Raw genomic sequence first — 15878 nt, 5'->3', positions numbered from 1 at the left:
TTACCCACACATGAAGTGGCTGGGCAGGAGCAGGGATGACTACACAGTTTTTGAGATGCTGGTTATCATGCCTTCGGAAAAAAAAGAAATACGTACAGTAGACCTGGGGTAATGGTGGGCAGAGGACGCATGTTAGGTCTATTAGCAAGAGATGGGATTTGATTCATGGTGTATCTGGACTAGGCAAAGGTGAACTGTGCTCTGTCAAGGCTTTACTGTGTTACTGAAAAGGCTTGTCAGCGTTTATATTTCTGCAGTCTTTTCATATCCTTCATCATTTGAGGTGACTTTCCATTATCTTCACAATTACACAGAAAAGAAGTTCAAACTAGAGAGTTTTGATGAAACTCGCGGTGAACCTATGAGAACGAGCATGAGTATTCTTGACTCTTGAATCTGTTGATGTTTGTAATAAATTACTTCATGTGCAGAGATAAAAGAAACTCCCCACCCCCATCAACTCATCTTGCTCCCAGGGCAGGGCTTCTGTGCTGGGAATCACGGAAGCTTCCCTATAGTGCCTCCTTCAGAGGTTTGGCTTCCTCTGGAGCTGTCCAAGTTGTATTCTTCCACCAGGTCTAGAGTTTCTAAACCAGAGGAAGGTAGTTAGAAGACGAAATGTCTCACCTGGTAAGATTTCATAAATATCTTCTTCTTTCTCCTCCATAGCCTCTTTGAGCCCCACGCTACCAGGCAAGATAACGGGTCTGCTTTGGGAACCAGAATTCGAGGAGTCAAAACCATCGATATCATCGTACATCTCTTCTTCTTCCTCTTTCTCCTCTTCTTCCTCCTCCTCTTCCTCCTCTTCATATGGAATGGTTAAGGAGCTCAGGTCTGTCGGGGCAGAGATGAGAATGAATCAAGATAGGGTGAAAAGGAAAAGGATAAGGCAGGGAAGGAAAGAGGGAGAAGGAGGAGGAGGGATGAGAATAAAACATGTCAAAAGAAAATGAAACACCAGGTTAAGTGCTGTTATTTCTAATGTGGGACTTGGTGGCAGGAAATCTACAGAAAAGGCCAGACTAGCACTGCATCAGGTTTAAACCATCAACATAAATCCTTCCTTGCAATAAAACTTGATCAGGATGAAGCAGCCCTGAAAAGTATGGGTGTGTGAGAGCACACGAGGTGAAGGGAAGAGAATAGGCCAGAAGAGGAAATGCTAGCGTGCTTCGCGCTGCTTGTCAAATGGAAAACTGGGAGGTTGAGTGATGGCCTAGGTTCTCCAGGGCACACGGAGCCTGGGAACTATGGTGGCTTCCATAGGATACCTGAGCTGTCAGGAGCTCATTCATCTCCCCCAGGGTCTCACTGCAGAATTTCAGCGAGGTTTGCTTGTAAAGAGAAAAGCGGACAAAAGTGGAGAGGAAGAGAAAGTGGGAGGTGGAAAAATATAACAGTAATATAGGACCAGATGGAATGGCTGAGTGATGTGGTTTCCATGTCCTTTTGCAACTGTACAGTCTGGCTGACCTTAAAATGGGTCACCACATAGAGGATGTTGAGCCATTACAGCACGGGGGAGCACAGGGCAGGAGAGGGAGATTGCTTTCTTATTTTAATGGGGAACTGGGAAGGTTCATTCTCTGAGGCGCAGTGTAGTGCTCTCTGAAACCCTGCTGAGGGGCCTCTGCAGGATGGGCGAGAGCAAGCAGGGTGCTCTGGGGAAGAAAGAATAGAGAGACATCCGATGCTCATTTCGAAATGCAGTAAAACTGCTTGGCTTGATTAGGCTTTTAATAAAGACTTTGCAACTATTTTCATCTGAATTCTGGTGCCACCTCATATGAGGAAGGGATCAAAGACACATCTGTGGCTTAAACCATATGTTATTATTTTGTTTGTTTTAAAATAAAATGGAATGAATAATTTCTTCAATGTGGGATTCTGAAAGTACCACAGGGTACAGCTCAATAAAGCTGCTTGGAGTTTTATTGAGGTTTACACACTTAGGGGTATATTACACGCATAAATCCAAGGCACCTAGATGAGAGCGTACCCTGTAGTCTCACCATCAATGTTCATGTTTGCCTAGTTCTAGTCTATTATACGTGATGCTCTTGGTAGTTGCAATAGTTTGTTCCTGTGATAGTAAAGGCATAAACTGAGTAAAAGAGGCAATTGTAATTAAAGCTCTGGTGCTTCCTTCTTTTTTATCCACAATAAAATCTTATAGCAGAATTAAAAAAAACTAGATGAAAAGGCTTGGTGTTTTTAGGTTGATGTTCTTCTCACTAGGTCTTGGGTCACGTATGAAGTTGGTGCTTCTGCCTTTCTGCAGAGGCAGGGTCCTGCCATGAGGTATGTGTACCATCAAGAGGGTTATCAGTGTCAGGCGATAGACTCAAGGCTGGCTGCTCCTACCTGCCGGGCCCCTCCCAGACAAGGCTGCCTGGGCCCTGTCACTGCTGTGCCTACAGGATGGCCAGCAGAGGGTACTCTAAGAGCAGTCATTTAACATCTTCAGGCAGGACTCTTCCCAGTCAAAGCAAAGAGCATTTGATTGTGGTTTGGGAAACAGCAATTTGTTTTTTGTGTCCAACGTTCTTAAAGGCCACCTAGATGAGTTTATATTTCTACTTGACTAAAACTGGAAGATTTTGAACCTAAACCACATCTAGATGACTTTGGTATCATGTATTTCCTTTCCAGAATATAAGGGGTTACCAGATACTGAATTGAGCTGAGCTGGTTTTTAGTATCTCTTTTCTGGTGATTATAAATATTACAGACCTGCCTGTAGGTAGGTGGAAAAGCTAGAATGATACTAGAGGTCACCTCCAGGTTGATGGTTTCTTTTCCTTCTGAATCACACATGGTACTATTTGTTGTTATGTGAAAGATATGATAGGGAGAATGGGCAGATAAAAATATATTGAAGTCCATGGATTATATTTATACAATACAACTTGAATTGAAAACAGACTGAAATACTGTTTCTGTAATAACGATACTTACCTTTTAACAAGAAACCTATTTGATCCACCCAGTCTCTGGCTTCAGCTGGACTAGAAGCTGTAAACTAGAGAAAAATTAGTGCATTAGTTTATCACTTTCACTAAAATTTCTGTGAATCCTTTAGGGAGGCTCAAGGGGAGGAATCTTGTGAGCTGAACTGCAGAGTCAAGTAGAAGGCTCAGAATTCTCATTAATTCTCAGATTCCTGAGAATTAAAATTTAGAAAAAAGATCAAAATCCCACTCAAAGTGGTTTTTCTCCTTCAGTAACTTTGCATACCCAAAGTTGACAGCTGGATTTGAATCCTGAATTCATGTTCATGTGCATTCATTCATTTGATTACCCATTCATTCATCAGGCATTTATTGAGAACAGTTTACAGAGAAAAAGGCAAACCCAAATTCCTGACTTCAGATCAACGTGTCAGTTTTGGAGACAGCACACACACTTGACAAGGGAACACTACAAAGTAAGTGCATCTGAAAACAGCTGGATGTTGAGAAAAGACAGGGAGCACTTATCATCACCTATGGTAAGCCAGGGAGGCTTGTTAAAGTAATACTCTTTGGGTTGAATTTTTAAAGAGAGTTGGTGGAAACTGGTGGAGGGAGCTGAACATTTCAGGTAGGGAGAACCAGCCGCCAAAGATTAGAAATGAGACCATCAAGTATAGGGAAGGTAGGCAGATCAGCTTGACTGGAGAACAGTTAACAGATGAAGCTGGAGAGCTGAGGGTCAAAGAATTGATGAAAAGGCTTTGAGTATTAGGAATTCAGATTTCAAGTGCACGCAATACAGATGAAGCCACTGTAAATTCTAGCAAAAGGAGGGGGAGATTCTTTCACTTGTTGTGAGTAGGACAGACTGAAATAGGGAGAAATTAGAGACAGATCAACTAGAAGGCTACTTAACTAGTCCTCTGAAGGAAGTGATAGGGACTTAACTATTGCGATGGCTGTAGAAATAAATCAGAAGGGAAAGATCCAAAGGATATTGTAGAGGAAGAAGCCACAGACTATGGTAATGACTTGGATTCAATGGGCCAAAGAAAAGAAGTAAACAAACTCTACATCCTGATTCACAAAACAGGTCATCAGGCTTTCGTAATTTCTTATTTTAAATGAATCAACTTGAAATGACTGTTCCTGAAAAACATTTTTATTATCTGGTCATTAGGGTAAGATAAAAACATGTGCTGTACAAGAAACTTAGATTCCTGCTTAAAACTTATTAATAAATACTGTCATTCTTGATTTCTTAAAAACACTTGTCTATACAAATGACTAGGGAAATTGTTTTAGACTTACATAAATTTTTATCTGGGCCTTGCAAATCAGAACTTAATAATAAAAATAGGTCTATAAAAAATTCCATAGAAAAGTTTGGTTTAAATTGAAAAATTTCTTCTGAAATTACATAATTAAAACCTAGGTCAGTTTTACAAAATAAGGGTGAGGATACTGTAGAAACAGGAAAGGATGAGTGCTGAGAAAGACTTGAAGGGTCAAAGGGTTACGTAAGCGGTTAATATTAACCTTAGCATGGCTTTTCTCTTTTTCTTAAGTTAGCTAAAGTTTTTCTAAATTGTTTTAGTACAACTGTGATAAAAGTAGCCAACAAGGAGGAAAGAATATGTGTATACACCCACAAATTATGTGAATTCAATGTAAAAGTATATTTTTGGTGAAAAATCACTATATTCCCATATTCAGACTTTTTTTGGCCTTTTAAATTTTATAATGCATTACCTATGATATCAAATATATAAAAATGAACACAGTGAAGACTGTCTCTCTCACCCCCACTCAAGTCCTCTAGTTCCTCAGTAGTCACTCTTATTACTCAGTACTCATTGCTTCTAGTATCTTAGAAATCTTAGAAATATGCAGTGCACCTATACACAGGAAGATTATTTTGGATAGTAAGATGAATATGCAAAAATGAATTATTTCTTCACTCTACAGTCAGATTTCTCTTTTTCTGGATTTCATAAAAGGAAGTGAAGATAATCAGTTGAAAAAGAAAGCGAATGGAAATTAAAGCCATGGAATTAGAGACTGAATAAAGAATTGGGTTGTGTGCTGCAATAGACAAGACTTTCACCTGCAGAATGAGACCGAGAAGGGAAGGGATAAAGAGACGGAAGCCTGGCAAAGGCAGCATCTAGGATGGATGGATGAATGTGGCAACAGCAGGGTGGGCACGACACAGCAAAGGTCGAGGACATGTCAAGAAAGAAAGTCTTGCTAAGAAACGACAGGTAACAAAGGATGGCATCCAGCATCACAACCACAGCTCACATGCAACATGGAACAAAACTGCGACACTAATGAGGATCTCCAGCTCTTCGGCTCATCCTACCTCATAGCTGCGCCTATCCTGGGAGATCAGCTCAAAGCAGGATTCTTTCTTGGAATCTTTTCGCAGGTAGGGGGCCATCCGTACACTGTAGCCCTTAATGAGGAAGATCCCTTTGGGCTGCTTGCCTGCAAGACAGGAAAGCTTCCTTTATCTCTAGAGAGATGCAACTGCCAAGGGAGGGTATCTTCTCTGGATGTAAAATAAAAGCACAGAAACAGCTGTTACCTCCCTGAGGAACCACAATAGTCGAGGAAGGGTTATTAGAGAAGCTTAAGAAGAGGCTACTGTGACAGCCAGGCAGAGATCACTGCCAAGCTAGGGAATGCAACATGAAAGATTATTTTGCCAAAAGAGGACAATGGAGACAGAGAATTTATTAGAATGTTAAGAGATCTATAACAAGAGAAAGAAGAAATTATTACGGGGGGGGAGGGAGAGTGTGGCTATAAACATGAGGCTCTTGAAGCCTATTACAGAGCTGAAACATTATTATCAGGGCCAGCAGAGCACATGTGAGGGGAGGGACAGCAGCCCAAAGGGCATTATAAGTCCGGGTTCTCCTCTGATGTCTTATGTAGCATTTGAGCTAGACTTCTCTTCCTCTCCTGTTGGTCAGGTGGAAGTTCATGCTAGAGGGAGAATAATTAAAACTCAGTATTTTATCCCCCTTGCAAGCAGTCAGACTGGGAAGCAGCAGAGTACTGTTGAGTATCGTTAGATGATGAGGGAGGGAGTGTTAAAGGAAAAGGACCCTAAGTGAGTGAAAGGAAAGACGACTATGCCTGTCACTCTTAAAAAAAAATTAGAAACAGAAATAGAGGGGGTGGTTCCCAATGATTTTGCATCCTCATCCTCGTGGTGTGGTTCAGAACTTGTAGAAGAACACAGCCACAGTGTCTGGGTGATGCTTTCTGTCCTGTAGAATAAATTTCTTTGTTTTGGCCGCACCTCACAGCATGTGGTTCCCTGACGAGGTTTTCAACCCAAGCCCCCTTGCATTGGAAGCATGGAGTCTTGACCACGGACCACCAGGGAAGTCCCTAGAATGAATTACTTTTTGATGATGATGATGAGAGGGGTGGCAGTGGGAAGAAAATAGTTATAGAAAAGTAAAAGAATCTGTCCTCACCTGGTTGAGCTAAAAGAACTACACAAACACTCTGTACTTACTAAGAAAATGTCTTGGGCACAATAAGAAGTAACTGGCAAGAAGGGAGCCATGCAACAGTGCTTTTTGACACCAGAATCTTTTTAGTTAAAGTATCTCTTCTTGCTCTAACTGGCCACTAAAATGCTTTGCTGTTCTTTGGTCACCAGATTTTATTTCACTCTGATGGCAAAATGGTCAATAAAAGTCTCCAAGCCTCTCGCTCTTGCTCTCCCTCCTCACCTTGCGTGGGAAGGATTCTGAATGAATGAACGTGATACCTGGTTTTATATCCAGATATACCAACCACGTACTTAAATGTAAGGGAAATGATAAACATTTTACCAAGGACATATACGTTACATTAGTTTGAAGGTTCAAAATAAGAAAAGAAAACCTGGCTAGCCTAGAATTCAGGGGAGAAATTTTAGTTGCTGGATTTGAGAGTGGGCTAGGGGTTGGAAGGATGCAGGAGGCTTATTATTCAGGTTTTGAGTTATGCTACTATCATTTCCAAGTACACCTCACACTTTACCCATATATGGGAAAGGCTCTGAGGAATCGTGATGGTGAACCCAAGATGAAGGTTAGTGATAACTGTTGCAGGCAGAGAGGCAGAGTGAGGTAACTGCCTTGAAGTCCAAGATCTAATCTGAAGGATTCCATGTCATTTAGCAAAGCTGTTCTTTCTGCTACTTTTGAGCCAAAGGTGCAGGAAGTCCAAAGGCAACTGAGTAAGTATCTGACTATTCCCTTGACTAGTTATCCAGGCTTTGGGAGAGGAATAAGTCCAGGAAAGAAGGAAGAAGAGAAACAGAAAATTACTGAAAGGACAACAGAGGATTTACTTTGGACCACTCGCCTCTGTAAGGTGGTAGAACCCAAAGACATCCCTGCAAGACTGCAACTTTACCTTCCTCTTGCGTTGCAGCATTACTCCTGCAGCAGTCTATCTGGCAGGAAGGAATTCCCTATTTCAAAGTTTGCATTCACCTACAGTGATAACTTTTAGCTTGTAGTTATTTGTAGCTCCTCCAGTTTGTGCTTATATCTTCTATTCCTTCTCATGAACTAAGCGAGGGTGATAAGCTGGGATGGGAGGTCTTTTAGGGATAGCTCATGAGTGTTGTGGCTGATTGAGTCAGTGGTGGCTCATAAGAAGCTGCTTCTGGCTTGGGTCAACACTTTGCTGCTGCTGCCATCTGGCTGAAGGGTGTCTCTCGGGCACAGCAACTACTGGGGTCTCAACACTCCATGGCTCTAGGGATGTCCATTGGATTACATCCCAGGAGCCAGTAGGATAAAGTTTGAAGCATGCTCTTAGAGAGTTCGTACTCAAAGGTTATATTTCTGGGCCGTTGGTAAGCTGCTAAAATCCTTCTCAGAATTATTATTTTTCAATATTTAACCTATGTTATTAATGCCTATAAAGTGTTTGAAGTTCTTTTTTAACAAATGCCAAGGCATTTGACCTCAATAATATGTTATTAGTCATAAGGTAGCCTTTTGATATGCTGACCACACTATCCTAGTGCTTAAAGGGGCTATAATTTCTAAATTGGTATGAGTTTTTGGTGATGAGCAAGGTATTATTTAGCCAAGCTTCTTTCCAGCATGTCTCTTTACGGGTGTTAGTTAAGGACTACTAAGTTTAGATCTAAGTGCTTTAGAATTTACGAAGTGCTTGTATCCAGGAGTGAGATGCTGCTGTGCAAATGAAGAACACTTACTTTTCTCATTGGCATAGTAGTAGAAGAGGCCTCTGCTGACAACACACCATCGCTTCTGCCACTCTGATCCAAAGAAACTATGATCTAAACAGAAGAGCAGTAAGGGACATAAATTCAGGTAACTACAATCACTGAAGAGTCTGTAAAATCCAACAACACACAGTCCAGTGTGTTATTGTTTTATTTTCCAGGTTAATGGACTGTAAAACCCTCCCTTTCACTCCCACAGGTTATCCCATATTGACTCAGAGTGCAGAGGACTCACTCAGTTAAAGGCCCAAGTTCTAAACAGGTTTTGCTTGCTCTGACCTCAGCGGTTTCTCCACATTTCCTTTATCTTTCAGGTTCTATTCTCATCCTATAGTTATAAAATTCTCCACATCTCCAGATCTTTATGTGTTGTTGCCTTTTCAGTTCAGTTGCTTAGTCGTGTCTGACTCTTTGCGACCCCATGAACCGCTGCATGCCAGGCCTCCCTGTCCATCACCAACTCCCGGAGTCCACTCAAACCCATGTCCATGACACTCTAGGCCATGGGCATGAGCAAGGCTTTCTTTGTACTAAGCCAATCTGCGTGAGTGTTAAACCTGGTACTCCAACCCTACTATCCTAATTACAGAGTGAGAGCTGAAGATTTGGACTTGTCTGAAACTTGAAAGTCAGCTGCTTCACATATGATATAAAAATTACACTTGAGGCAACACAGTTTCACTCTTTATGGGTGTACACTGAGAGATGAGAACAAGAATACAGTCATTCATTTATTCATTCAACAAGTAATTACTAAGCAGGTGTACCAGGTGAACAAGACAGAAATCAATCCCTCTCCTGATGAAGTGGAGATCTGGGGCCAGGTCTTTCCAGCCTATACACAGGTACCAGGCTTTTCTTTTTCCCTCTCCCCTTGCCTTATGCCTGCCTAGTATAGCACTGGGCACAGAGAATGCGTTCCCTAGGCTGGCCCTCTTTTTCCTCATTTCCATTCTCTTTTGGAATGTTCTGAGATCTGGGGTCTAATCAGTACCTTTGCTTTTCTTCTCTAAGTATCCTTGCTTGATGATATTATCAAGCTCTTGAGCTCCTCTTTCGATGTCTTCCATTCCTAAAAGGAATAAGAGCAAAATGTTTTGTTGAAATCTGACAGAATTTTCATTGATTTGGGCTACTTGAGATAATCTACATTAATGAAGAGATGCAGACGGGCTATTGCATAAATATGATACAGAATAAAACAATCTCCAGATGACTGGAGGAGAGTAAATTTTCTTTCTTTCTAATTATATCTAATGCTGAAATTGCTTAAAATGACTTATATATAATATTAGTCTGTACAAGGGAGGTTGTTTAAATGTGCACTGATTGGTAAGAAAAGGACTCCAGGCGAGGAGGAGGAGGATGCGGCGCGCGGAGGGGAAACGGCTGCCGAAAACAAGCCGGAAGATGATGGGAACAGCAATAGCAGTCATGTAAAAATCTTTTTACCGAAAAAGCCGCTTGAATGTCTGCCGAAATGTTCAAGTTTACCCAAAAAGAGGCACCGATGGAACACTAATGAGAGATCATGATGCAGCCGTCCTTTTGGATTTCTTTTTAATAATGTGTGACCCTTCACCTTTGATCCCCTGACCTGCATTACCTTGGCTCTTACCACACACTTGTTCATGGGCGCGGCGAGAAGAGGGAGCCACAGAGCCGGAGCCAGGAGGGCTGCCCCTGGAGTGAGAGCTGGCAGAACTCGTAGGGAGAGCACGGCCATCCTGCCAGCGCCATGTCTGGCTTCAAGACAATTCTATTAGCGAATTAACTGTACTCAAAACCCGACATTAATTTGATTCAAATGTTACTAAAAATGAAATAGATTAAAGCGACCCAGTCTTGCTTCATTCAGAGTTATGAAAGAGATCTCTGGCCTGACCTGGCTCTGTCCACGTGTCATCTGGTCACAGAGGCCTGTGTGACCACCTGTACACCCACATCCCACTGTCGGTCCCATCAGGGAGCTGCCCTTTATGTAAGAGCGATGATCTGTTTGTTGGCCCCTGTCTGACTCCCGGGAGAATGGAAGCTCCATGAGAGCAGGGCAAGGTCTCTGACATGTGCACCCAGTGTCCCCAGAGCCCAGGATAAAATCTACAGTGTAGAGTCTAAGCACATGCTGCCCAGTGGGGGAGTGGGCATCTCATCCTTCTTGAATGTTTTCCTTTAATATACCTCTTTTACATGACTTCTCAGAATGACAAAGCAGTTAAGTTTGGGGGGAGGAATAGAAAAACTTTGTTGTAATTGAAATGACTGTCGGACTGGTAGAGGGTACATATTAGGGCTCAGAGTTAAGATTACAATAAAACTTTCTACGTGTTACAAAAAAAAAGAAAAGGACTCCAAAAAACTAAGAATTTGCTTAACTAAACACACACTCACCTTTTTCTAACAGAAAGTCACCTTAGTAAACATATTTTTATTAAGTTCACACAAAGAAAGGCTATGCATAGCTGAACTTGGCAATAATTGCCAAATCCTGGTTTTGTCAATGTCAAGGGAAAAGTCTAAGAATGGTAGAAGCCTTTACACAGAGAAGATCTGGATCTGACATCAGCTTTTAATTGTATGCTGCTAACACTCTTGGCTTTCAATTAGCCTCATTAGGTACAAATTTATTGAGAAGTCAAGATCCTAATTTGTCTTCCACCACTAGGGTTTATACTTATTTTACAGAAGGGAGGGGTAAAGATCAGAGACAAAGAGGAAGGAATTTAGTTCTCAAAAAAATAAACAACAGCAAAAACAATTAAAAACTCTGTACTTCTTAATTAGGAGAAATGAAGGGAGTGGGCTAGCATAGTCCTAATATTCATTCTTTTTAGGTTCGGGGACTAAACCTTTTGCTTCTACGCCGTTTCCAGCTTAGTTTCAAAAATGTAGATCAGAAGAGCTCTTTTTTTTTTAGCTGAGTGCCTGATTCTTTTTCCTATTTGTTCTTATTTTCAACTTCTTGTTCATGCGCTGTTTCCATTTGTGTGTTTTGCAGTTAGCAAACTCTGTGGCTGCTATAAATCTCCTGGATGGGTCTCAGGGTGCACACATGAGATGAACAGCAGCAAAGGAAAGTTTATCTGTCTAGGCTTCTTTCATTTCTCCCACCCTTCTGAAAATTCTAATATCTCTTTGAAAATGTTCTCCAAGAAAACAGAGGCAGATCATACTGAGGGTGAGGACCTGGTGCAGCTAAGCAAGCCCTTGAAGGAGAACCTATCCTCTCTGCCTGCTGTCAAAAAATAAATTGCTCCTAGAGGCCTAAAAATTAAATGAAAGACACAAGGGATAAGAAAAACAGGGTCCTTTAAGCCTGGAGTTTCCATCCTTTCTTCCCACCATTTTTTCCCCCTTTTTTTCAGGTCTTGTTAAACTTAGAGACACAGTTTCTTAAGGATGCTGAGAGTCTGAATCATAAAAGACATGTTAAACATTCTATTAGAATTCAAACCTCCTTTTTTAATGCAAATCTAAATGCCACTTTATGGAACATCTATAATTATGAAAATGGGAAGACATTGCCTCGTGTGCAGGGAGAGTCTGTGAGTATGAATATTACATTAATGGGCCCACACCAGCTCACTGATCCTGCTGGCAGGAGCATAAAAAATGCTTGAGTGAAACTTTTATTTAGATGTTAAGACTCCAGGCCCCAGCGGGGTGACAGAGACAGTCCCTGTGAGTTGCCATCCGAGAGAGAGCTTGAATTGAATTACCCAGGGGGGAAGGAAGTAGTGATGAGCACTGCTTCGCTTATTTAATTTCATTTACTTTCAGTACATTATCAGCATGAGGCTTTTCTCTCCCTACCAACTGAAACCCAAGAATGCCACCACCAAGAAAACAAAGACATAATGCAGCAGAGATGTTTGAATTCAAAGTTACTAATTTTAGGAGACTAGGGACAGCACCATCACTACCTTGTTACCTTAAAAGTCACACTTGGTTTGCTAAAATTGGGCACTGAATGAGTTGCTGAATTTCCTCTCTTGGTCATCCATCAACAAGATTCTGAAGAGGAAGAGAGCTGGAAATACAGTATTTTATATGTTGTGTTTTTGTAAGATGTGGTATGTTGCTTTCTTATTAGAGGGAATCTGTATTGATGAGCTCTCTTGCCTGAATTCCCTTATGGGCAGTGGGAAAAAATGGGGGATTATAGGTGAAGTTTGGAATAGCTAGGGAAAAAAATTAGAACAAATCAATTGTTATTCTGTTGATTGTCTTCTATGTCTAAGGCACTCTGTGATGAGTGCAATAACAGAATTGTTCTCAATGTAAAGTTGACTCTGAGCCCAATCTTATTACCTCCACCATCTATTAGATAAACCCAGATGGGATCCAGATCAATCTTAATCCAAGGTGAGAAGCCATTGTGGCAATCAAGTTCTCTCCCCTTTCAGTGTCAGCTCAGAGTCTCACTGATCAAGAACTGGTGGTCCTGAGGATATACACATTAACTCCAGTCCTGTATGATGAGGCTGGAAGAGCCTTGTATGCCTGAATTCACAAGTGAACCGATATGCAGAGTTACCTAACATGTAATAGAAAGTATGTAGATGTTTTACAGGATGGTAATAAAAATATCATTTTTCCTATCATAAAAATGGAAGGAAGAAGCCACAAACAATTGCATGAGTTGCTATTTTAAGGCAAAAACATTTAAGTATATAAATTTTTTTTTAATCAAGGCCTTTTGTCTGTTACCTGAAAAAGATATCACCACCTTGATGGAAAAAAAGAGAAATGATTTAGATTTATTGGGAATAAATTGCCCTTTGGATAAACCTAGGGGTGTATCACATTATATCAGCACAAAACAGAATTGCATTAGTGTCATAATCTCTCTCTCCTACTGCACTTAACTAAACCTCTCAGAATAGCCCATATAAAGAAAAGATTCACTTAGCTGAAGGATGTGGGGCCATAAAGATAAGATCAACAGAGAAGAGTGTTACCCAGAAGAGATGGCCACCCAACTTTCATGACAGATGAAGATAAAAGAAATTCTCAGATATCTTTCTTTCCCCATCCAGATTCCTTTAAACCCTGTATCCCACCCACACCACCTCTGCAGAGTAGAAGTCCATCTCTCAGCACTACACATGACTCCTTAGTTAGCCACGCACAGCAACAACAATGGGGGCCCTTTGGAGTGTGATACATTTCCATAAAGTAGTCAATAAAAAAGACACAGGAGCTTATGTGAGTCACGGCCTATTTAATCAGCTGCATTCTAGCCCACTGAGAAAAGAGAATTGGAGAAATCAGTTGGCAATACCACAGCACAAGGCTAATAGCACAAGAGGCTGCACAATTTCTATTGCAAAAAGGTTGCAGCAAAAAACACAAACTTTCATTATAGGTACTGGCTTGGTCTCTTGCCCAATCAACCTGAAATGAAAATCAATGATTTAAAAAATTCCATCTTTTGTTCAACATTTTCCTCTCCCGAAACTGGACTTCTATCCTCTCCTTTCCTTTTAATCCAAGTTCTTTTCAATTGTTTGAAAAAGAGACCAAGCCAACTCCATCCTGGAGACGGATAGCTACCTGGGGTGAATTTCAGGCAGGATGAAGTTTACCAGTTTCTTTCATTAAAGTACCCATGATATAGGACCTGGGATTTTGGGGGATGAGGTTGGATAAAATCTAAAATTTGAAGGTTGGGAATGGTCAAGTTCCATTTGTGATTCCAATTCACTCACGGATCACTGGGGTGTGTGTGCATTTGCAAAATGACAGATATATTTCACAGTGTCTCAAATGGACAAAATCAAAGGGGATATGGCAGGTAGGGTGGGAGGTATAGTAGTCCCCTGTCTGGTGGTGGTTAATCTCCAGCATCACTTTGCAGACAAAGGTCTGTGTAGTTACACTTATGGTTTTTTCAGTAGTCACGTATGGATATGAGAGTTGGACCATAAAGAAGGCTGAGCACCAAAGAATCGAAGCTTTTAAACTGTGTTGTTGGAAAAGACTCTTGAGAGTCCCTTGGACAGCAGGGAGATCAAACCAGCAATCTTGAAGGAAATCAACCCTGAATATACATTGGAAAGACTGATGCTGAAGCTGAAATTCCAATACTTTGGCCACCTGAGGCGAAGAACCAACTCACTGGGAAAGACCCTGATACTGGGAACGATTGAGGGCCGGAGGAAAAGGGGGCAACAGAGGATGGGATGGTTATCGACTCAATGGACATGACTTTGAGCCAACTCTGGGACACAGTGAAAGACAGGGAAGCCTGGCATGCTGCAGTCCATGGGGTCGCAAAGAGCTGGACATGACTGAGCGACTGAATAATCTGTGGTTAAATCCTCTCATTTGTTTTTGGTTTCTGAGTCCTTCTTTAATAAGTTCATTACTATTTTTCTTAGCTTCTTGCATTTCTGGATTACTTTTTGCTTTTCTTCTCAATTTTCAGGAACCAGTCAATAAATGACAGTTTGAGGTGTCTGGCAGGAAGTGTTCATCTTCTACACATGAAACATGGACAATGATTTCAATGACTTCCTTCATTAATCCCTTGGGACAGGCTTACATACGTCTTGATCTGCTATGGTTGCATCCAATATCCACTTGAGTTTACATTTATTTCTCACACTTTTCAGTCTTTGTGTTTCACTTATTAAGGAATATGGACTAACACATGTAAGGGGAAAAATTCTAAGCCATTAATAATAATAGATTTAATTGGATAGGAGATGAAAGGAAGGGATTGAACACAAAGTACTTAACCAAGTTCTTCAACAAACCATGACATAAGAAACTAAGAAACAAAATAAGTGCAATTGGAGCTAGACTGAAGGATGTCAGAGAATGGTAGAAATCACACATATCGTTAAAACCAATGCAGGAGACAAATATTCATGAGATCTTGATGGACCCTTGTTTGCCCTCCAGTATTTTAAGGTCTTAAAAAAAAAAATCTGTTAATCCAGGTAACAGACCAAACTGTAAAAATCTATGAAAGAAATTTGTTACACTGAGGATAAAGAAAATTCCCAGTAGAGTCTAGGCCAGAAGTGCTAAGAAGAAAATAGACAATTGATGTATAAAATTATTTAAACTAATACATTTTAATAAAAATGTTTTTTAAAAACCTAACAGGTCTTAACCTGCATTTTATCAAGCATTTTCACATTTAATTTGAGCTCCATAGCATCCCTGTGAAGTATGTATTACTACCATTTCCACTTTATAGACTAGGAAATAGGCTTACTGAAATTACGGGATTTGCTGGAGGTTGCTCAGCTGGAAAAGCCCAAGCACTTTTCACTACCTTGAGTTTCAGCTGAAAAGACACATTCAGAAGTAGCTGAGGAAAGAAAGGGTCTTCCTACCTCACTTGCCCATAAGAGACCTCATTTAAACATGGAAAATGTGGGACTTCCCTTGTGGTCCAGTGGTTAAAACTCCAATGCAGAGGGCACAGGTTTGATCCCTGGTTGGGGAACTAAGATCTCAAATGCTGTGGGGTGCAGCCAAAAAAAAAATTACAGAAAAAGAAATAGACATAATGTACAGTTATTCCAATATTTTAATATCAAAAAATTACTTTAAGGTCCTGTATTTCTCATTTACTTTGTAAGGTACTAGATGACTAATCTATAGAACTGCTTTTAGGGCAAGTCTGTGTGAAA

General features: G+C 40.8%; 1 protein-coding gene across 1 annotated transcript in view; it reads right to left on the bottom strand.

Moving 5' to 3' along the window:
• SKAP1 (src kinase associated phosphoprotein 1) overlaps positions 1 to 15878 on the bottom strand; it is a 301408-nt gene that overhangs the window by 39326 nt on the left and 246204 nt on the right. Inside the window, exons 5-9 of the mRNA XM_018064939.1 lie at positions 9224 to 9301; positions 8200 to 8283; positions 5323 to 5447; positions 2962 to 3025; positions 628 to 837 (exon numbers count right to left, since the gene is read on the bottom strand). Of these exons, the coding sequence (XP_017920428.1) occupies positions 628 to 837; positions 2962 to 3025; positions 5323 to 5447; positions 8200 to 8283; positions 9224 to 9301 (561 nt within the window). The remainder of the gene's footprint in view (positions 1 to 627; positions 838 to 2961; positions 3026 to 5322; positions 5448 to 8199; positions 8284 to 9223; positions 9302 to 15878) is intronic.

Source organism: Capra hircus, chromosome 19, assembly GCF_001704415.2.
Source record: "Capra hircus breed San Clemente chromosome 19, ASM170441v1, whole genome shotgun sequence".
Taxonomy (NCBI): Eukaryota; Metazoa; Chordata; class Mammalia; order Artiodactyla; family Bovidae; genus Capra; species Capra hircus.
This window is presented reverse-complemented; position numbering and strand designations above follow the sequence as displayed.